The sequence below is a fragment of the Varanus komodoensis genome, unplaced genomic scaffold, assembly GCF_004798865.1.
Source record: "Varanus komodoensis strain SLA01 unplaced genomic scaffold, ASM479886v1 scaffold28, whole genome shotgun sequence".
Lineage (NCBI taxonomy): Eukaryota > Metazoa > Chordata > Lepidosauria > Squamata > Varanidae > Varanus > Varanus komodoensis.
The window spans coordinates 616,530-640,501 of NW_025335727.1; the positions used below are offsets into that span (position 1 = coordinate 616,530).

The window sequence follows — 23,972 nt, forward strand, 5'->3', positions numbered from 1 at the left end:
CGACATTCGACCGGAGAATGTGCCTCAAGAACAATGCAAGCTGTGCGCTCGGCAGTTGCTAAGGGAACTATTTTAAGGCACTGAGAACAGCCAGATCCCGTGAATGGTGAGGGGAGATCTTCAGCCAGGGTGTGGGGGCCACCTTGGAGAGCCGAGAGCGAGATTTGCGTGCTGGAGGAGTCCTCCGGTTTTAAGGGGTGGAGGAAATTTTTGACATGTTGCCCCTTGTCTACTGGAGGAATAAAAGTAAAGTACTAGCTTGCAAACTCTCCTTTTGATGTTTGCACTGATGGAAAAGTGCGTAAAGGGGACAGATCGGTCTTGTCCTTCCTGGAATGCGCCATGTACAAATGTGGGTGGGGCAACTGCAGACTGGAAGAGCAGATTAAGATCATGATTAGGCCAAAAGGCTTGATAACGTATCGGTTTAAAGGGTAAGCCCCACATTCTTAGCAGCGCTGCTGCAGGGCTACAGCACCGTTCCCCTTCCCTTGAGCAGCCTCTTAATAGTTCGAACTTTGGAACTCAAGAAAAGCCAGGCTGGATCAGAGCAAAGGTCCCTGCAGCCCTGCAGCCGAGGCAAACCAGCGCCCCACAGGATCCCTCCAGCAGGATGGGTGCGAGGCCTGCCCAAGCCCCCCAGCGAATGGTCCGTGCAGGCACATGCCGTCTCTGGAAATGGAGGTAGCCTGTAGCTAGCCAGGCCTTGATAGCTTCCTCCTCTTCCATGAATTCACCCAGAAGCCTTTGACAGCCATTCGAAGTGGGGGCCCTCACTACACCCAAGTTCCATGTGTTGTGTGAAGGAGGACTTCAATTTCTCTGTCCCGAATCTCCCACCAATCAGCTTTGTGGGATGGCTACCCCCTGCCCTGAGTTCAAGTGTTTTGGGGGAAAGGGAAAAATCCCTGCCCTTCCACTTCCTCCATCCCATGCATTATTTTCAACACCTCTACTATGTCCCCCCAACGCACTTTTTTCTGAGCTAAACCATCCCAGTAGTTGTAGCTGCTCCTCACAGGGAGCTGTTCCGGCCCCCCTAAGCATTTCCGTGGCCTTTCTCACTCAACAGTGTCCTTTTTCAGGTAAGGCCACCAGATCGGAACACAATAGCCTAAGTGTGGTCACGTTTAGTAGCCCAGAGAACCCCGAAGTTGCCCATTCCAGATATACAGTGTCACATTGGTCCTCTCAGACAATTTCTTGCACACTTTGCTATTTCTATAGGCTTCCTGATGTATAGCCAGTTTCTTCTGCACACATGTTGTTTCTGTTCTTGGAGCCTCCGTCCTCTTCGCTATATGAAGCTCCCTGTTTGCACACAGGGCCCTGCACGCTTTACGAGAATCTCTCTCGTGCTCAGGAAGAAGAGGACACCCCCCTCGCCTCCGCTCCACAAAGCCAGGTTATTAAAGCATAATTTAAAATGAAGGACAACACTGTCCAAGTGCAAGGGCTTGCCGGGATGTGAACTCTGGCCCTGCTCCGAGGCTGAAAGGAGTTTCACATCTTACAAAATGCTTACATCGAAAGCACTTGGTTGAAGGTTGCAGTACACGGAGAAGTGGACTTGAATCCATTCTCTCCAGAGTTCAAAAGCTCAGCAAGCAGACCTGTGCAAATCCGTACGCTGTCAGCCTAACCTACCTCGCAGGGCTGTAGAGAAATAAAAATGGGTGTCCCCCCCTCCGTACACCACCCTAGGAAAACAGGTGGGGTAGGAATGACAGAAATAGGGATCATAAATAAATGCCATTGTGCCTGCATGCAAGTTTAAGGTGCATCCTTTACATGAGAGTAAGCGCCACAGCATGCAGTGAGACTTACTTCTGAGTAAACGTATCACGGTCTGCGCTGCGTGTCCCTAATAGTGCTCAAGCCACTGGATCATCAAGTCAGCAGACCCAACAGAGTCTGCTTTGGGGCCCTAACCAGATTTCCCAGGCGGCTGCACCCTCTTCCCTGGACCCCACAACCTTTCCCTGACAACCGATCGCTTGAGAAGGTTGAGTTTTCTCCCCAAAGGGCCAGTTACTGGCAATAAGGCTTTAAGCTAAAGGATGCTGCTATTTCAGCCCTACCCCTTTTGCTTCTGGCCCCACCTGCCACTGGAGGGGGGTCCCCAAGAGCTTCTGGGATGGAATTCACCTTTTTATTCAAATGTCATTTTAATTGTTGATAGTATTTATTCATTTTATTCTTTGGCCAGGGCGACTTAATTTATACTGTTAATTTATATTATTTTATGGAAGTTTATTTATGGATGTGAGCCGCCTCGAGGCTTCGGCGAATGGGGCGGCATAGAAGTCTCCTAAATAAATAAACAAACAAACAAATAATCAATAAATAAATTCAGTCCTGGGGCTGAAAGAGCTTCCCATCCCTGCACTGACACACAGCGGGGGGGGGGGGGGGGCACTCGCCAAAAGCCTCATTTGGCACCTGCTATGGGCAGCATGTGAGTTACCTGAATTTCAGCTCCTGAAACAGTATCGCTTGCATTTCAAGGAGGTGCTCTTGGGACAAGGATGTTCGCTGTGGGTGAGATGGAAAGCTACTGGGACCCACTTTAGGGCCCTGGGCCCCTAGCTGTGCAGTAATGGACTACAAAAACCATCCCTCTGGGATGAGAAGGGAAGGTTTACTACAGACATGCGCAGGTTTCCGGCTGGCAGGATCTATTTCTGGTGTCCCCATTGACAAAGAGGCCAGAAAAGGATGCATTTTATCGCTCTCTCTGTTCACTCGGTCCGTAGCACATATCATAAGAAAAGTTGGATTAGAATCGGAGGAAGGAGGAACCTGGCAGGAAAACATGATAAATTTAAGATATGCAGATGACACCTTTCACTATTGTCAGAAAGCAGCAATGACTTGAAATGACTCCTGACAGGAGTGAAAGAAGGAAGTACAAAAGCAGGACTGCAGCCGAATATTAAGAAAACAAAAATAATATCCACAGAAGAATTACAGAACTTTATTGTTAATAACAAAGAAATCAAAATCGTGGGAGATTTTGCACACCTCGGCTCAGTCACTGATTCAAAGGGAGACTGCGGCTCTGAGAAATTTGAACAAGACTGAGATTTGCAAGGCGGCAATGAAGGAAGTAGAAAAATAATGCCGTGTAAGGGTGTGTTACTGGAGATGAAGGCCAAGATCATGCACTATATGGTATTCCCAATCGCAAAAGGATGGGTGAGAAAGGAGAAAGCTGACAGGTAGAAAATGGATGCATTCGAACCATGATGCTGAAAGAGCGCTTTGCAAATACGTCGGCCTGACAGGAAGATGAACAAGAGGGTCCTAGATGGTGGTGTTTAGCTATGTTTCTTTAAAGGATCTGCTTCTGCAAGACAAGGCTTATATATAACCCAGGAAGTAGGGCATGGTAGAGTCGTGTGCAGATATTGTAATGTGTTGTTTTAACTTGTTCCAGTCTTGAATAAATATTGATCCTATATATGGGGGAGGCTTCTTGGGTAGGACACAACAGAGATTAACTCAAGCCGGAGCTTTCCCTGAGAGCAAAAACGGCAAAACGGAGGTGGTCATAATAGGGAGACATCATGAAAGGGGAAAGTCGAAGGCGGAAGATGAAAGGGAAGACCGAATACGGGATGGATGGGCTCCGTCAAGGCAGCCGCAGCCTAGAACTTGGAAGAGCTGGGTGGGGCCGCCATGGAGGGCACCTTTTGGGGCTTTCATTCATTCGGAGACAACTTGCCAGCACGTAGCAACAATAAGCGTCCTGGAAGCATGGGGACTTTGGGGGATCTGGGAAACCGCCGTGGGCACCACCACAACATGGCTCCCGGGGTGCCAATATGGTTGGCTGATCATGGAAGTGCTGCCACTGAGGCCTGGCTAGTGAAAAGGCCAAGTAAAGGCATGTGTTGGCTGGAGGACACTGGCCCCTGTAGGCCTTTTTCTCTGTCTAGGAATGCCTAAGATTGAGCCGTGTGTCACTCAAGAAACTGCCTGCCAGCAAAAGGACTGGTCAGAGCTCATTAGATTATTGGGTTCCCCAGGAACACAGAAATAGGCATACAAGAAAATATGTGTACATGGAACTCCACCGGAACTACTCTGGAAGAGGCCTGTCTAGGATTGTTCTGCTGATCCAATATACACACAAATCTTTCCCCATCCCCGAAAGAAAAAGAGAAGTTTTCTTCAGCCACCCCATTCCGCAGCTTGCACTCCACCTCCATCATCACAGCCTCTGCCCAGGACGTTCCATGTCTGTGTCTGAGAAATGAGAGAACTTGAAGCACAGCAGGGCTGGGGACTGAAGAGCAGAAGGAAGTTCTATGGGGGCAAGAAAGAGGAAGAAAAGGGACCGGGGAAATGGGGATGAAAAGCAAGGCTAGAGACTAGGAGAGGGGAGAAACAGAGAGGGAAAGAGGAACTGCGGTGAGTGAGAGAACAAGAGCGAGGCCGGGTGCTAGGAAGGGTGAGGAGAAGGCAGGCAGGGATGGAAAGGAGAGAGGAATGCCTGGAAAGAGGCTGGTGGAAAGAAATGGCAAGCATAGAGTGGGGCTGGAGACACCAAAGAAGGACTGTCTGCGTGGACAGAAGACGAGACTGGGCCAAGAAGCAATTCCTTCTGTCTCTTCCTATCCCTGCCCCCAGCAGCTGATCAGTGGCAGGTTGAGGAACAGAAAGGACAACCTGCCATCCGTGTATTTTCCAAATCTTTAAACTAAAAATATTTCTCTGAAGAGGACTAGAAAACAATCATGGGCACGGCTGGAGGCCTCCCTGTGTGTAGGACTCTGCAACAGTGCCCCTACTGGGAATCACTCTGTATTTTTACCAGGGCTCATGGACTGGAGGTGCAGCAGCTGATCTAACTGGGACACAAAAGCAGCTATCATTTAGCAACTGGGAAGGGAGAAACCTCTGTTGATCTACTTACCCATCACGCAAGGGTGCAGAACCTTCTCCGCCCAAGCGCCAAATTCCGTTTTGGAAACATTTATGTATTTATTTAAAGCTTTCTATCCTGTTCCCTACAGAACGTCTTGGGACGGCTTACAGTAACATGTTCAAGGGCCTCGTTCCAATGGCGAGAGGGCCAAAAATGCCAGCATGTTTCAGCTTGAGGCCAAACCCTTGGACAGGTAGGATGGAGAAAAGACTGCATCAGAAAACCAGCAACAGTGGTAGCAGGAAGGGAGGAAGGACTCCAAGGAGACCGGACTGGGACCCTCCGAGGGCCAAACCTGGCCCCCAGCCTGAAACCCTGAATGTGCAGATCCACCGGTTGATACCCACCCACTTTCTGTTCATCCTGCCTCAGCATCAAAGAACCGGGAACTCCCTTGCCCATCCCTGCTGGTACTGCAGGCACGGAGCGAGTTTTTCTGGCCCCATGAAGCTCCCAGCCTTGAGTGCACGAGCACTGGAAAGCACTTGTTCGCCCAGCACGTGCCACGAACGCAACCAACAACACACCCAGACTCGTCCTCCTGGGGAGCGGGTAACTTTCGAGGCGTGCCGCTTACTCTGCTTGCGACCCGCCGTGGCCGGATCAGAGCCAACTCCCAGCCTTCTCGGCTCCAATGGCCCCATGATCCTGCAGCGTCCCATGAGGAGGGGGGCTTCCCTCTCTGCTCCACAGTGGAAGCCCCCCAAGGGAAGTTCTCCTGATCTTCTGGCAGGCCAGAGCAGAGCAGAGCTGTCCCCGCACAGGCGTAACAGGGATGTTTCAAACAAGATAGTTCTGCGCTTTTAAATTGTGCTGCATCATGTTGTGTTTTGGGGTTTCAAGTGCTCAGAGTGCTTTGGTTATTAGGCAGTGCAGGAGCATAACAAAGGAAGAAACAGAGACGAAGGATGTACAGCTCCTTTTTTCCAAGAACATGCCCCTTATGGACAAGCCAGAGTGCCCGAGACCGCTGGCGATTTTGAGGGGGAGCGTCTGACTGGAGAGATACGGCAGCAGCTCTCTGACCTTGGGCTCCTCCGAGTGCCCAATACGGAGCAGTGAGAAACTGTATCCCCGGCTGGCTCAGGGGCTTGCATGCCCGTCCATGCCAGGGATGGTGCCAGAGGCCCAGGCTCCGGTCATGAATACCCTGCCTATTGTTAGAGAGGGCTGGGTGGGTTTCCTGCAAAAGACAGCGGCTGGCAGAGAAAGGGGAGGTGGAGGAGACCGGAAGAAGCAGCTGAGAGAAGCCGTGGAGATGGGAGGGCAGGAAAGGGGGCACCTGTGCAAAGCAAGCTGGGTGTGATGCACTGAGGGCAGCATGAGAACAGGGGCAGGGAAAGGGTCTTCAGCATGTGGCTCAGCTTGGCTTCTTCATTGGAGAGCCAAGGCCCTGCGCTCAGAGCTCGGGGAAAAGGACGGCGGGGAAAGTGTCGCTTACGTCCTGCTCCCATTCCAGCCTCTCCAACTTGGTGCCCTCCAAATGCACCGGACTACAATCCCAGTGAATCCCAGCCAGCACGGCCAGATTGGCTGGGGATGCTGGGAGTTGTAGCCCCAAATATCTGGAAGGCAGTAGGTGATGGAGGGTTGCTGGAGATAAAAAGTAGAAGTCTACAGTAAAGTGGACCCCAGAGTGGCCGGGACAGAGACAGGAAGTCCTGGCCAGAGGCAGCCCATCCATGTTCATGTTTTACAGGTGAGGAACAGAGAGGCTAAAATAAGCAAGCCAGGTGCTTTGAATGTAACAGTACGAGGACGTAAGAAGAGCCGAGACTGGATCAGGCCCAAGGTACGTCTGGTCCAGCTTTCTGTGCATGCAATGGCCAATCTGAGACCGCCAGGGAGCTCATAACCAGGATGTGAGTGCAGTGGCACCCTCCCACCCATGTTCCCCAGCAACTGCTGTCCACGGGCATCCTGTCTCCGATCCTGAAGGCAGCATAGAGCCATCAGGACTAGTAGCCAAGGAGAGCCTTCCCTATAGGAATTCGGTGGTCCAAACTGGCAGCCACCTAACTCAACCATGCTATAGTTTAACTAATTATAGCATGGTTTAACTGACTGAACTTTAACTTGCCATTGTTAAAGTAGGAGTCAAAAACCCTTGCTGATTTATGCAAGTCACCTAGAGACAAACCAGTGGACCGCAGTCGACTTTTGGCTCACCCCCTGCTAGAGCGACTGAGCACCACAATGCGTGTGCAAGAGACGCAACAAAACCCAGTCCGTCTCACGAGAAACACCAACCGAGCACAACGTCGCATGGCGAGTCTTCTTAAGGGTACAGACGCATCTGTGTGCGTGCAAAAGGTCCAGGCTGGTGATGTCCTGACACTTATGCGAAGCAGCGAGCCATGGGACATGAGTGGACCCACGGCTTCCCAAAGAGGAGCCCCCGTGCTCCTGGTCCGGCTCTGGGGAGCTAGTGGGAGCTCCGGAACCCGCAATGCGCAGCTGCTTCCATGCAAAGCGGCCGCAGGAATCGAGGCACGTTTTCGCCACTTACTCCGGCACCGTGCGCAGCGTCCGTGGTCGTACTCCAGCAACTCAGAGGGGCGCAGGCGCTCTTTGGGGTGCGGCCTCCAGCGTTCCTGCTGCAGCCGGATGCGGGCCGCTTCGTCCTTAGCAAAGGCTCCCAGGTCCTGCGTGTAGCGGCCATACATCTGGAGAGGGAACCAAAAACGCACAAGGGTCAAGGGCACGGCCTGATCTGGCTTGGCGTGAACGACGGGAAGGAGCACGTCCCGGCCCGGGAGCGAAAGTCTCACTCTCCCCACCGGCAGATACGGTGCTTTTCAACTACATGGCAAGAGGGAAGAAACTGGTCCAGCAAAATCAAGATCCCCACCAGAATTTCCAGCGTGGGAGATCTGTTTTCTTTGCTTTTTTTAGACCCCTCAGATCCACTCAGTGTTTGCAATACCCCACACATTTAGCATTAAAAAGCAAGGGTGCCTCTGGATACACACATGCTGAGCCCTAGGAATCTGTGAACCGAGCTGACAGCCCTTTCCCGCAGAAGCCCGTTCCTGAGTGCTGCAAGCTCTCTTCCTTTCAGCAGCCTCATTTAGGTGGGAACAGCCATTTTTTCTGTTCCCTGCTAAATCACAGGGAGGAAACACCGCCTATAGCCTGAAGTGCCCGACCCTGCCTGATCTTGGAAGCTAAGCAGGGTCGGGCCTGGTTGAAATCAGGATGGGTGACTTAAATGTTGTGAACCTCCCAGAGAGTTTCGGCTACGGGCGGTATAGAAATATAATGTAATAACAACAACACTTGCCAAACCACTGAAAACCACCTAGAGATTGTTCAGTAGGTCTCAAATGATCTGCCTACTCCCACTGTAGGTGTGAGTAGGAATGCGTAAAAGCCACATGTCCCTGCAAGGCTGGAAATGTGCCTCATTATCCCCAAAGTCAAGAGTCTGCTGCACATTCTCAGAGGTGTAAGTAGTGCACTCTGCACATGTTCAGTGGTGCTTTTACTTCACATCCCTGACTTGGGAGCAGAAATCAGTACATTTCCAAAGTCCCACTGCTGTTACACCGATGCTTCATAATAACCCTGGCCGCATCGATTTGTTCCGTCTCCTGGAATGAAGCGCATAGAGCGCATTATGCTCTTTCCCCACAGGGCTGCAAGCCAGCCAGTGGGGAAAACCGCACATATGACAATTCAATCTGTTGTTTTAGTCTCCGGACCAAAATCGTTTGTCCGAATACCAGGAATATTTCTGAGCACAGATTGGCCACCTCGTTTTTGCTTGGTGCACATGTTCCAAATAGGCAACCCTGAGAGACGCACCCAAAGGAGCCCGGGAGGCGTTCACCAAAACCCAACGCAATGTTTCAGCCATGGTTGTGAGAGACGCTGCTTTCTCCGCAGTCTCACTCCGGCCCCGAGTTCTGCATAACCAAGGATGGCGGGACGGACGATGGCCAGGCAGAGCAGCCCCCACAGGTGGGGGCGGCTCTCACATCCAATGCCAGGTGCAGCTCCTGCACCCGAAGCCAAGAGCCAGGTGTTGGCTCTCCTCCGCTTTCCCAGCGCCAGCTGCAAAAAGCAGCAAGATTTACCTGCTAGTGCTGCATGGACCAGCCATTTGGAAATGAAAAGCAAGAAGTCCTGATCTTGTGCCCCATGTTGGGGCACTGGTGGTACTAGAGACGAATAGTGCAAGCACGGGGGAGGGGCAGGTGCACGTGCACTTGTGAATGCACACTCACACATGCCAAGTCAACCAGAAAATGGTGCAGAGATCCCCCCAAGACCCCCACCATGCCAAAGCAGCAGCCCGCTAGCTGCAAAGTTGTTGAATTACGCCAGTAATATTAAGCCTTTAACTGAACAAAAGCATGCCCTTTTGTTCGTCAGTTTCACACTGCTTTTCCACTCAGGGGCAGCTGGTTAGCATATGGACACGTTTCCCTCTCCATAAGTTGCTGCGACGCTTCCCCTTAATTAACCCACAAGCAAAGGGACTAGAAACTTTGACTTTCTCTCGGGGTGCGGAATGAACTGAAAAACAGTTCTGGGAAGCAGCCGGCCCATCCCCTCCTAAGCTCCAGCCCTGCTCCTTTCCATGTTTCTCAGCCTTTCGCTGTTTGGGCCCAGGGACGGACAAGGCAAAGCAAACACAGGGCTCCTTCCTAGCCCACAGGAGACATAAAAGCCCCATCAGAACAATGCCAGGCAGATAAGGAGGCTGAGGGTGATCAATAGCCATTGTTTCCCAGTGCAAAGCTTCTCCCAGCACTGAGGCCGGAAGCGGGCCGGAGCTTCCAGCTGGGACTTGCTGGCACTGGCGGCCGGCGCCGCCCAGCCCGCCTGACATCACCAGCAGCCATATGGCCTCGCGCGTGCGGCTGGGTCAGGGCAAGACGGGCCCCCAGTGCCCGCGAGGTGTGCCGGAGGCTCTCCCGCAGCAGCTGCACGGCCCTCTGTCCAGGTTGCAGCAGCCGCATCCTGCACCGAGCGGCAGGGGCGGACGAGACAACGCTCGGGTGGCTTTCCAGGGTGGTGGTTTGACTTTGCACCCGCCCTCAGCCATAAACTCACGAGGTGGCCTTGGAAAAGTCTGCGTCCTTCCAGTCTTGGCCCCGAGAGGAATAATATAGGCATGGAAAGACCGGCCGGCTGTGCAGCACCATTTCCGGGGATGAAACGCAGGATCGTGCCCAAAGTCTCCGCATCCTAACATCAGACCACGGCTCTGTGGTCCAGTGGCCATCCACAGCAGCCAACCCGAGAGCTTGCAAAAGCCCAGAAATAGAACATGAGGACAAGAGCGTCACCTTCTGTTTTCCCTCCTGCCCCAGGCAAGTAAGAGTTAGAGATAGACTGCCTCTGACCCTGGAGGTTCCATGTAGCTCTTGCAGCTAACAGCTGCCCACAAGTGCCTGACAGACCCTACAAATGTTAAAGTCACCCCAGACCAGACCGGGGCCAACCCACTTTGGGTGGAACACCACAGGTCAGTAGGTCTCCTCTGATCCATCCCATCTCGTGCCCCTCAGTGCAAAGCTTATGGAAAGGGACCAAGGGCGCCACGTGGACATGCGCAGCCAGTGCACTGCACATGCGCAGCTCACGCGGGGGGGCATGCACCTTTGGCTGGGGTCCTGCTTCTGGCTGGGATGCCGAAGCATGTCACTGAGTCCCCAGTTCCAGCGGGTGCCAGGCAAAGGTCTGCTGAGTTTTGGGGAAAAGGTGAGAAGAGGCAACTGGCTCTCTGCATGCCAGAAAATCCCAACCTGGAAAGCTTCTAAATATGCACCCCACCTAGCAAAGGCTGCAGCAAAGAGTTGCAGTGCCGAGTTCAGGGCTTCAGTCTCCCCCCCCGCCCCCAGCCCCTCTTTCTTGACAGCACCACAAGCCCAGTGAGGTCTGCACATCCTCTGTCCTCATTCCTCTTTGGCAGCCTCACTTCCCATTGTCTCTCTTTATTTTCTAAAGATTTTTTTGGGGTGGGGGGAGGCTACCTCCTAGGATGTACCAAAACCTGCATCTCATGTCAGGTGGGGGGGATGCCATTTTATATACATAATGGATCCAACACAGAGATAGTGATTTTGCACCTGGCAACCAGGATGTTTTGATAGGTCTGTCGGAGCTGCTGCCTTTTGCTCCCCCCACCCCCAGCTTCCCAAGTGTTCACATCAGCTGCTTAATTAGTATAATAAAGCAATAAAAACGAGAATGTGAATTCGGCCTGTTATCTCTGCTGAGTCATGTGGCTATATCTCTTTGGGAAGGCTTGGGGATAAAGGGGCTGCCCCAGATGGCATCCAGGGGTCCCCCGTGTCTCCAGTATCTTGCAGCGGAGGCCTCTGAAGAGGAAAGACTCGCTGAGGGGTCAGTGGCTGCATTCAGCTTGTCCTTTTAGGCCCTGCCAAGGGTTCAAGTGCCTGGCTTCCGTTCCCTTCTCTCTTCCCCAGACTTGGAATACCAAAGAGCTGGGAAAAGTTGGCAGGGAAGGCAGGGAGAGGGTGTGGGGCAGAGGGAGAACAACAGGAGGTTTTAGTCAGAGGGACGTCATTGTGTGAAAGCAAACCCGAGAAGCCTGACGATTTTGGCACCGGGAGAGGAGCAACCTTTGCGTGGAAGGAAGTGTAAAGGCCGTGCGGATTTCTCCTGGGGAAACAAAGGGCTTGCTCTCCAACTGGAAGCAGAGAGCAATGGCTCAGAAGGTGACCACAGCAGGTGTTCATTCCTGAGCGGCTGCTGCCCGAGGCTGTTGGAGATCGTTCTGCTCAGCAAGGAAAAAGCTTTGCCCCTCTGCAAACAGACATGCAGCAAGGAGATCAAACCGGTCAGTCCTAGAAGAGATCAACCCTGACTGCTCTTTGGAAGGCCAGATCCTGAAGATGAAACTCAGATACTTTGGCCACCTAATGAGAAGGAAGGACTCCCTGGAGAAGAGCCTGATGCTGGGAACAACTGAGGGCAAAAGAAGACGGGGACGGCAGAGGATGAGGTGGCTGGATGGGGTCACTGAGGCAGCCGGTGTGAGCTTAGGTGGACTCTGGGCGATGGTGGAGGACAGGAGGGCCTGGAGGAGTGTTGCCCATGGGGTCGCGATGGGTCGGACACGACTTTGCGACTAACAGCAACAAAGAGCAACTACCAGCCCTGATCTCAGTGGGCTGCGCGAGGCACAAGAAATGAAGGCACAAAGTCCCTGCAATCCTATCTCAGAGTTACATGTCGGACGGCGAGGGCCATGCCTGCCATTTCTAAAGGACTCAAAAGAATCGCACCCCCAGACAGGAAGCAGTGCACTCTCCGTCCATTTACCATCACATGTGCTGGTTGTCCTGGAACATGGTACACACACACACACACACACGGAGTGGCTCAGACCCCGTGACATACGTGCACAGACAAGACGGACAATACAAAACAATAGACAGACATGAGACATGTACCATTTCTTATTTTTCAGGGAGAGGAGAGAGCCGGTTTCCCTTGGAAGCTAAGATGGCTTTTAAAAAGGAGGCATATTTCGCAGAGGATGAATCAATTTACCAATGCTGGTCACAACTGCTAAGTGGATCTCCATGATCGGCAGCAGTCTACCTCAGTATACCAAACAGGGAAAGGCTGTTGGCTTCACTGCCTCTTTGCAGTCTTCCAGAGGCTTCAGGCTGGGTGTCGCACAAACCAGAACACTAGACTAGATCCAGCTCAGCTGGATCCGTTTCTCGTGTTTCCCTCCTTGCCCCGAGTATGAAGAGTCGCAACCATTTTCTGCCACAGCTTTCAGGGTCTCCAGCCACCCTACCTGCGTATCCAGCACCCAGGGGCACTGAGGACAACTCCTGGCCATCCCTTCTCCTGCCTGGTTCATATTTTGCAAGAAAAACAGCTGGAAAAAACACTCTGGGATACACACAGAGAGACGCAAACACAGAAAGGCAAGGCAGCGGAGAAAAGAACAGAAGACTGCAGTTTGGGGACAGACAGCAGGGGAAGAGACAGACAAGCAGGGACCAAACAGCAGGACACGGACTTTGTGTGCTGGAGGTCCTGGGAGTCTCTGCATCTCCAGGAAGGGTTGCAAAACTCCTGCCTGAAAGCACAAGGGTCTACATGGGCCAGCGGTTGGTCCCTGGGACATGCAATTCCCAGTATTCCAAAAGTTTGGTGAAGAGCAATGCTTTCTCCTCCACCAGTTTAAGGGGGGAGCGCCATTTCTGTATGAGGTAGCCAAAAATGTGAGTGTATAGAAATTCAGGCCTAGAAGTTGGCCAAAAATGGGGGAAGTTTCCCCATGGAAATTCTGCTCTAATTTAGGCTGCACTTCCTGCTGGTACTTCAGAGTAAGTCCCGTGGAACTCAGTGGGATTCATTTAAGAGCAAGCCCTACCGCATAGGACCAGGTCAGAAGATCACTTCTGCAATCATGTAGCTGGGTGTTATCAGCTTTCACCCTTGTGTGCCGACTAATAGGAACAGCGTCCTCCAACCTGGGCCTTCCAGAAATTTAGGATGACAACTCCCATCAGCCCCGGGCAGCATGGCCATTGGTCAGGGTGATGGACTTGCAGCCCGAAGCATCTAGGGGGCACCAGGCTGAGGACGGCTGACCTGGAAGAACGCCTCCCTGGTATATCTCGCGTAGCCTGACACCCTTAAAATAGCAAGCGTGTGCCATGCAGGGCACGCAGAGCAGGGTGCCTGCAGGGTGTTCCCGCCCAGGACGGAGGCGTTGGACTTGGCCATCAACACTTTTGTACCTAACATTGTGCAACCCAAGAACAGAGCATCAGCTCAGGATCACCAGCATGTAAACAGGCACACCCCTGGTTACCTGTGCTGAAAAAATAGAGCACCAAGTGACCAGTTGAGAACAAATTTATTAGTTTGTTTGTTAGGGTTTATATCCTACCCTTTTCTTTTTTAAAGGACTCAACGTGGCTTACCTCCTCCTCTTCACCATCTTATGTCCACAACAACAACCCTGCAAGGTAGGTTGGGCTGAGAGTCTGTGGCTGGTCCAGAGTCACCCAGTTGGCTCTGTGGCTGAGCAGGGACTAGAACCCAGGTTGCCTGAGTCCCAGTCCTGTGCAATTAACCACTATGCCACACTGTCTGTAAGCTGAATGGGTTTCCTTCTTCTCCTTATAGGCTTGCAGGAGGCCTCTTAGGGTTTCTGACTTTAATGAAAGTGAAGGCACAAAGGTAGGTTGGCTTAATTAATCAATTAATCAATCAATTAATGTAGTCCATCACCGTGCATAGCACCTTCTGGAATAAAACACAGAGCTGAGAAATTTTGTGGCCCTTCAGCTCCCATCACTCTCAGCCAATGGGCAGGTCTGATGGGAGTTGTAGTCTAAATCTGGATGCTACAAGGTCCCTCACTCTTGGTGTAAAAGGACACATCCCTTCCCCAAGAGAGCGCATAATCTAAAGCTGACACAGGAGAAATAACAGAGGAAGGGCAGAGAAGGGGAGGTGGGTGGAAAACACGGGAGTTGTATTGATTGCTTCATTTCACATACTTAAACTTGATACAGGCAAAGTACAGCTGGAGAGGTCAGGCTTCCAGGATGTACTGGGGATTATTTATTTATTATTATTTATACCCTGCCTTTTTTTCTTTCAAGACATACAAGGCAGCTTACCTCCTCTTCCTCCTCCTCCCAACTTTATCCTCACAACAACAACCTTGGGAGGTAGGTTAGTCTGAACGTCTGTGACTGGCCCAGGTAACCCAGCGAGATCCATGGCTGAGCAGGGACTAGAACCAGATCTCCTGAGTCCTTGTCTTGAACTCTTGACCACTACACTGGCTCTCAAATTTTGCTAGGACACTGGCGTTCGCCAGCCAGAGATGGACCTCAAACAGCAGCACAGCTGGCTGAATCAATTCTCTACTTCACCCCATGATATACCTGAACTGATACATGAATTCCCAGAAAACTAACTCAACCTTCTCAAACGGCCTTTGAATGGCAAGCAGAGCTGAAGCAAGACACTGTCAAAAACTGCTCTTAGTATTCCGATTTCACTGTTGGCGTTGTTGTTGTGTGAAATGTCTATACCACCACTTAGCCGTAAAAGGCTCTTAGGGGAGTTTACAAGATACATTAACACGATATATAAAATAAATACAATGTAAAGCAAGATACAAGAATTCAAAACAAAAGGAGATCAAATCAGCTACATGAGGCAATAAACACAGCAGAGAAAGGACACTGAGGCTGAGAGATAAGTGAATAGCTGAAGGCCTAATGGCAGTGGTGGTTCAAAGTCCCCTTGCTCTTATTAAAGTTAGACACCCTTGGAGGACTGCCTGCATAGCTAGCCATCAAGCTAGCATGAAAATGACCTTTGCTAAGCAGGACAGGTGCAGGTCTGCAGCTGGATGGGTGACCCCATGTGGAAACTGCAGGCGGCTGAAAACTTCCAATTCTACTACTCTTCCATTATTCTGTTCTGTTCTATGTACTGCAAAGCTCTAACCACACATCCTGATCTACATTTTGCCTGCCCTGCAGCATAGCTTGGGAACTAGAGGCTTGGCCAAAGGAATACATGGATTCTGAGGAGGGAAATGCAAGGGTGTTTCTGCACTAGCAACTAAAGCGGATTTGTTCCCAAGGCTGGGACTGAGCCCTCAGGAATCAGAGCAGACCTTTGCTGCAAACTTGCCCCGGAGGAACGTCTGGGAGACACAGTGTCCCCAGTGAGTTATCACGCTACATTTTGCCAAGCTACCAGAGAGACCTTGCGAAGAGCAGCCTTCACGCAAGCTCCATCAGCAAGGAGACGCAGAGGAATGCTCAGGCTCAGCGGCCATTGCACATTTCTGGAATTCCTCTCCCCTGCAGATTCCGGGCATGACCCTGGGAAACGGAGCATCGCATCATCAAATGCCCCGTCACCCAAACTCTGGAGGCAGGGCAAGCGTTTCAGATTAAAACTGACGGCCCACTTCATTCAACACCCACAGGAGATTTTAAATGCCTCTTCTCGATCAGTTCATGGAGCAATTGGTGAGCATCTGTTTTGCACCTGCTCCTTGCATCCCATGCTCTGCACTGCCCAGACATTTCTAGCAATTGCGATCCTTTTAGGATTCTCCCCACCTATAGACAAGCTGTTAGGAAATCCTGATGCCTCTTTACTCTCCCCCTGGGAATCATGCCGTACAGTCCATCAAACCGTTTCTCGCCACCCCCTGAACTCTGCTCCAGCGGTGGCAACGCCCAGGTCTCCCTAGCCAGCACAGAGCACATATGTGTGTCTTTGCGCCCAATCTCAGTGCTTCAAGAGGTTCGGGGGCATTCCAGCATGGGGCCTCATTATGCCTCCTCCTCTTGCCGCAGGCCATTCGGAAATCACCGACCTGATCGCGAGATTTTCCAGGCAGCTGTGAGAAAAACACCCTCATCCACACGGGGCACGGTGATACAGTTGTGAGCTTGCACATCCACACAATACGCTCCCTTTGGCATGCCGCTGCAAATGCTTGAGAAGTCTCCTGTCCAAAGTGGATACATTTTCTTCCAAAGGGGATCCATGCCATGAGTTTGCCACCAAACTATTGGCAAACCAGATGTTGCCCAAGCCTGGGGTGCAATTCAGGACCTTTCCATCTGAGCAGAATTTGGCCAGATGTTTATGCGGCCTACGTCAGGGTAGGCCAGCTGTGTCCCACCACACGGTTTGGCCCATACTAATACGTGGCTTGGGATCGCAAGACCTGCGGGAGTGCCGACCACAGACTTCTCAGACCCTATGCTCCACCTCTGGGACCTTCTTCTGCATGCCAACCCCAAGGGAGGCTTGGAGGGCGGCAACAAGGGGGGGGCTTTCTCCGTGGTGCCCCCCGCCTCAGCAACAGCCTCTCCACTGAGGCTTACCTGGTGCCAAATCTGTCATCTGTTTGGTCCCAAGTTAAGACGCCCCTTTAAAGACATACTCAGCTACCTAGGGGCTTGAGGGATGGCCACCTCAGGAACTTTTCCCTTTCCTTTTACAGGTTAGTTTTACTGTGTATTTTAACTATTCAAATGTATTTATGGCTGCTTTATTTTTATATTTGTACATTATTTTTTGGGTTTATGCATTGTTGTAAACTACCCAGAGAGCTTCGGTTATGGGACAGTATAGAAATGCAATAAATATTAAATAATACTCCCACGGTCTCTGATTACTGGCCAGGCTCAATGAGCCTGACGGCACGATAGGCCAACGCATGTGGGAGTTCCCGCCCAGCTTCCCCTGGTGTAAATGAGACTGTTATTATCCTAATATCAGGAGGAACAAGGTCAGGGACCTAACCAAGAACAAGGGTCGGGTAGCCACACATTTCAGCTTGGCTGCAAAGGCCGAGTTAGACTCTGGGGACACCAGATCCAGAATTGCACAACTGGCTGTAATTCTGCAGGAGCTGTTCATGCCTCCAATACACACACACCTAAGCACAGAACCGAAGCACCTCTGTGGCTCTTTCGAGAGGCTCAAAGTACTCCAGGTGAAATTCTCGTCCAGGAGGCAAGAGTGACACAGGGGTGGGTCGGTGGGTGTGTTTCTCAAGGGGGAAATCTTCTGCAAACTTTTTTTTAAGGAACGCTATTCCAAAAAGTTAAAAGAAGTGGCTACCCCTTTCCAGGTTGCCTGATTGGAGAAGAAAAAGCAAGGAGAGCTGCCAGCCCTTCCTTTCTCTGGCACGGTTTCCTTGTCTGTCCCTGCCCTGGATTGCCAAGAGCACAGCATACAAAAGGAACAGCGGCGAAAATCTGTGTCATGCTGAATTTATTCAACAAATCTCTCCCAGGCCGCTCTAATCGGTCCTGATCAGCCACACGGGGAACAACAGGGGCTTGTGAGGCTTAATCCCAATGGACCCTCGTTCCAGAAGCCCTGCTGGCCAAGGGACGGTTAAGGTGGAAGGAATGCTGCCGAAAAGCACTTCCTTTGCAGAAGTCAGTGGGTTTCAAATCTGCCAGCTTGCAAATCAGGCGGACTGAACCGATCTGGCTGCAGAGGGGCCGAAGCATCAGCCACGGGACTGGAACGGCCCACGGCAACAAAGGCTGGGGCTGCAGTGCGTTTTGTGGTCGTGTGGCACAGGGAATTCCAGGGAGTGGAGCTGGCATGGCATTCCTTCATTTGCTCAGCCATGTGCAGCCCAAGAAACCTGTCCCTTTTGGGACGGAAGGGTCTCCCGGAGCAGGGAACCCCAGGGCAGAGCTGGGATCAGTGCAGGCACCACCGGGCTCTTGCCAAGGGGACAGAGCGTTGAGGTCGCTGCTCCTCATTGCGCTGCTCCCGGCTCCTTGCTCAGTCTCGAATGCTGGCCCAGACGATGGCAGTGGGGAAAGGGAGAGGGAGGGGCGGCCACGGGCTCCCTGCCTATTGAGCCAGGAAGTCTCCCAGTGGTGAGAACAGAGGGAGAGGGCAAGAGCAGCCGGTGAGGATGCTGGTGAGAAGGTTGAGCCATGGAGGAGCGGGGCCTACAGAGACAGTTTTGCCCAAGGGGAGCCAAAACCGGGAGCCAGGACTGCAAAACTTTCTAGGTGATGTTCTAGGTGCAGCCCCCACTGAACATGTACAATGATAAATGCATTTAATGACTTAAATGTGCCTAATGATGTTTCAAAGGTAGCAACTAGACTGGAGTGGGGGGATCAGAACTGTGACCAGAAGAACGGGGAAGCTTAATTCTTCTTTCTCTAGTGCTGGGGCAGCCCAGCAAATAGAGGACACCTTCAAATACAGCAGCTTTCCCCAAGTGAGCACCCTCTGGGGTGTTTTTGACTGCTACTCCTATCATCCTCAGCCAGCCAGACACTGGTTGGGGATGGGAATTGTAGTCCAAACCATCTGAAGGGTGCTACATTTTCAAATCCTGTTCTTGGGCTATGGCCCCCAAAATGTTGTAATGTTGTAAGCCGTCCAGAGACGCACGTAATTGGATGGCATACAAATTTGATAGATAGATAGACAGACAGACAGACAGACAGACAGACAGACTGACAGGACAGAACAGAACAGAACAGGACAGAACAGAACAGAACAGAACAAAAGTTCCATCCCTCCCTCTGCCTGGCAACTTTGGACACCCACTGCACTTTTCTCCTAAGGTGAAGAGCTACTTTGATGGAGAGGTTTGTCAGGACCACAATACAGGAAGAAAGGTTAACCACCACCTTCCCGTAGCCCCATCTTTCTTGTGCTTTCTTGCAGCTCCTATTTAAAGGACGCAGACACATTAATGCAGCGCAAGGGTGTGCAACCTTGGACCCATGGGGCAAAGTGAGCCTTCTGAGGCCTGTGCATTTCTATCTTCAAAGAAGGCCCTTTTCCAAGAATTGCCAGGGCATGAAATGCAGTAGCTGGGCCAGATAAGAATAATCCACGTTCAAAGATTGAGAATAGGTTGAGTGTAAGCTGCTGTGAAACCACAGGTTGCTGTTGAAATGTGGATTGTCTTGTCAGAACTCAGCTGAGATAGCAAACCATGGTGAATAACCCACCATTCACCACCGGGTTCACAAAACCTGGGTTCCCTTCCTGGGCTGTTTGTGGTTAACAAGCCGTGGCTGGGTTCGGACAGCACAATAACCCACATCTCGGCAAACCATGGTTCAACGTGAACCCACACAGCACCTGGATGAGGGCCACTGTGTTTGCTGAATCCAGTCCTTATGACAGGGATGGTGAACCTCAGCCTGCAGGCTAAATCTGGCTACCTGTCCCTCAGGTGGCCATGCCCCCATTCCCATAACTGTCAATAATCTGGTGGTTTCCCAGCTCTTGCACATGTTTTCCCTTTGCTAAAAACTTGAAATGTCCTAGCTACCAGCACTTTGGGTGTTTTCAGCCTGCTCCTTGTGGTCTTCTATCCTGCCAGCCATGATGCCATGCAATGATGGGCACTGGACTCAAACATACCAGCAGGGCTGACCGAAACCACGCTCTTGTACAGCACCAAATTGCAAGGTAAGATTGCAAGAACAGCGTGAAGGAAGCTGCCTTTCAAGAAAGCGCGTCTGGCATCACTGATGCTCTCACTGAGGATGTCCCGATAAGCTTCCGAGGAATCCCCAGCATTCCCAGAACACCATCTCAGAACTGCCTGCACAGGCGACATTCCAAGGTTAGCCATGTCTTTCGGCTAAAATCTAACGGACCTGGAAGGTCTTGTCCTTCCACTTAGTTCGGTCTCCAAGGGCTTGTGGTATGTAGACTGCATGTCAAAGAAGCAAAAGCAAAATTTGTGGGATAATTATCCCTGTCAGAAAACAAGATTAGATTAGAAGTAGTGTCAAAATGAACCCTGCCCAGAAGGCCCGGTATTGACAGTTAAAATACAGTTCTTTCTCCAAAAGCATTTTGATGATTATGACGATTGGCTTCAGACAATATGATAGTCCCCACTCAAGGGCAGAGTATGAGTTGAATCTACACTGTCACTAAATCACAGGTTGTTGTTGAAATAGGTTATTCAGTTGTCTGAACCCAGTTGTGCTAAGAAACCACAAACATCCTACAGTTTACAACCCAACTTCAAATCATGGATTCTCTTCCTGGGTTGTTTGTAGTTAACAGACGATGGTCTGTTAGCACAGCTGAGTTCATGATAACATGATAAACTATGTTTCAATAACCCACACTCATGGTTATCATTATGTCTGAATCCAGTCGAAAAAAGAAGCATGGTAAAAAACCTACTGTTCACAACCCAGTAACAAACCATGGGTTCTTTTCATGGCTTGTTCATGGTTAGCAAGTCATGGCTTGTTATTGTAGTTAGGTTCAGACAACATGATAACACTGTGGGTTTCAACAACAACCCACACTCAGATAAGTTCAGTTACATGTTGTTACCGTAGGCTATTGGGTCTTGAGCAAAAACAAAAATCTGGTTTTACCCTGGCAGAAATCTTGCTTTGGCTAGGGTGGGTGGTGCTAATTTAGAGTTGTTTAAACTCTTCGCATCACTGAGAAAAAATTGTATGCAATCCCCCTAAAAGTGCTTTCCCAAAACAGGTACTTTTCAGGTGAGCTGGACTACAACTCCCAGCATGCCACAGCAATACTATTAATAATACAATTCACATGCCAACTCCTTCGCCAATATTTTCCAATCTGTGTTGCAAGAAACACAACTGACAACAAAAGCTTCTTAGCGCAAACCTCCCACATCAAGAGGGATGCTAGTTCAGCCTCTCTGTGCTGCATTGCTCTAGTCTTCTGGTTTTCTTCCAATCAGTTTCCCCCAGAGGCATGCAATTCTGCCTGCTGCATCTCTGTATGAGTTACTGTAATGGATGTGTGAGAACCTAAGGACAGACCTGGTGAACAGCATGTCCTGTTGGATGAGATGGTGAGGCAGATGCCTCCACGGAAGTCCAAGGAAATAGGTCTTCCACTGTGCAGTCCTGGCAGTTGGATTTCAGTCAACCCACGCAAGGACTGAGTGTGGGCTGAGTGTGAGTTGCCACTGAATAATGGGCTGTAGTTGAAACCTTTGCTATCAACTTACTTGAACTGAGCTGCGCCAACAAGCCATGGCTTGTGGACCATGAACAACCCATGAAGAGAACCCATGGTTTGTTGTTGGACTGTGAACTATTTATCAGAGTTTGTTATCTTAGGCAGGTTCAGACAATACAACTACTCACGGTTCAGGAACAACCCACAGTTCAACAATAACCCACACTGAAGCCATATTCAACCTTTAAGTATGGCTTACATAGCGTCATCTGAACCCATAGTCACTGTGGCTAATCAATGCTGATGGACCTTTCCATATGCTCCATGAATAAATGAAACCCCCTTTCACAGCCCTTGTAGCTAGCAGCTATTGTCATGTCATGTGGTATCAATTTCCACAACTGAATATGTATTTTGCCTTTGAATCAGGAAGAATGCTTAGCACAAGTGTAGAAACACGGAGATGAGTTCATAAGAAGCTGGGTAGACTCTCTAACTCTCAAACAAGTTTTCTCTTCAGAACAGGGTTGGGAAATGTGGGTGGCTTTCCATGTTACCGGCATGCAACTCCCATCATTCCTCACTATTGCTTATCCTGCCTAGGGCAGATGGGAGTTGCAGCATCAACATCTAGAGGACCACATATTACAGGAAGAGTAAGCAACTCAGCGCTCTCCAGATGCTTTGGACTACATTTCCCATCATCTCTGCCCGATTTGGGGCTTAAAGAACAAATTGGAGTTACAGTCCTACTTGTCTGGTGGGCGCCATGTTGGCAGCCCTGGCACAGGTACATAAGAACCCAAGAGAAGGCCATCTAAGCCCAGCTTCCTGTACCCACAGTGGCCAACTCACTGCCTGTGGGAAGCGCATGAGCAGCGCAAGTGTTTCACAGCCACTGACCTAGAGAAGCACGTTACCTGTGATACCGTCACATCACCTGTGAAGGCAATGCAGTCGTCATTACTTAAGAAGAACTGCCCTGAATCAGACAGAGATGGGTGTTTATCGTCCCAGATCAGAATGTTCAAGGCAGCGGGCCAAGAAAGATAAGATGTGGAAGATCCATGATGGGATCTCCAAGGTTTTTATAGCAGGAGAATGAAACCGGTCTGGGACTATGGCACCCAGGGTGGAGGCCAGGCACTTAACATTTCTCCAGCTATTTTCTGACCCCCTGTTCCTTCTTTTGCTTTTTGTGGGTGCGGGAGATGTTGGGAGTGCATTATATCAGCAGATACACCGGCACATGGCTAATTCTTCACACTTTATCCCCCTTCTCTAAACCTCTGGAAAATAAATACCTGAAGCCATCTGGGAAGTGCCTGTTGACTCGAGTGCCTGCACATCAACGCGAGCACACGTCAAGCCGCAATGTCCTGTCCTTCCAAGTGCCTCCCCTTCCACAACCCCCATCGATCAAGCCCATTGTAAATGTTGCTGAATGGATATGTTTGGAGTTGCCGCTGCTTTGAAATAAGTACAGCCAGTTGCATGGGGAGATAAATTATTCTATGACACTTTCTGACATTTTTTTTAAATGTGATGCAAGCAACTAAGGTTGATGCAGTTCAGGTTACAGCAAAGTCATAGAAACAGTGTTTTAGAATGGCAGACAGCTTAATGTGTTCCAGATATTGTGGAATCCTGTTCCCATGAGCCCGAACCCAAACCCCATGAGCTGGTGCTGCCGAAACCATAGTGGAGCCATCTGGAGAGCACCGAATGATCAATTCCAGCTACGTCCAGCCATGGAGTTGGAAAGGGACGCGTTTGAACTTTGTGTTCTTGGCCAATCCATTCTGCCTTCCAGTGATCATTGCCTTCATATCAAAGTGCCACAGATCAAACATGTTATGATCTCCAGAATCTACCCAAGTACTGATGTTAGACTGACAGGTCCAGAATTTCCCAGACATTTCTTTTTGCCCTTTTTGAAAGCAGGGACAAGAGTTGTCTTCCTCCACGATTTCACTCATTTCCCAGGCGTTGTCAAAGAAAATAAACATCCCACCCACCTGCAGCTTTAAGGCCCTATAATGCAACGCATCTCAGCCCCAATTTGAGCTCAGTTAAGGTGCTTAGATATCCTCCCCGGAGATTTCTAGATCGGGACAGGTGTTGCAAGCGTCCCAAAGCCCTGGCCTGCACTCTGGCACGCATGCGCAGAAAAAGGTTCATGCAAAGGACTCCAGCCTGGCCATGCTCTGATGGCCATATGGAATGCTGCTGTTTCACTATTCCTTGCGTGGCCTTCTCCACCCCACAGTTCTCACCTTGAAGCATCCCACTGTGGCAGTGAGGGAGAGGGGAGAAGGAAGTGAACGAAACCCAGAGTCACTAGCCCCTGGAAAATGTTGTGCAGGACTGGCAATCGGGAGTGTATTGACTGGAGAGAGCATAAAAGCCCATCATAAAAAGGGATTAGCTGGCAAATTACCTCCCAGTGATAAAGCGGCCAGTGGGGGAAAGATCAAGGTCAGCGAGGCTGGGACAGTCCAGGAAAGTGGGGCACACTGTGGGGCAGTGGGGCAGCACGGGGGGTGGGGGTGGGGAGGCAGAAGAGCGCCCCACGCAACAA

General features: G+C 50.7%; 1 protein-coding gene across 2 annotated transcripts in view; it reads right to left on the reverse strand.

The window, feature by feature from the left end:
- The window catches only part of CLCN2 (chloride voltage-gated channel 2), a 72,014-nt gene that overhangs the window by 33,703 nt on the left and 14,339 nt on the right, over positions 1 to 23,972 (reverse strand). For both annotated transcript variants that reach the window (XM_044434630.1, XM_044434629.1), the window contains exon 2: positions 7,443 to 7,599. In XM_044434630.1, the coding sequence (XP_044290565.1) occupies positions 7,443 to 7,599 (157 nt within the window). The remainder of the gene's footprint in view (positions 1 to 7,442; positions 7,600 to 23,972) is intronic.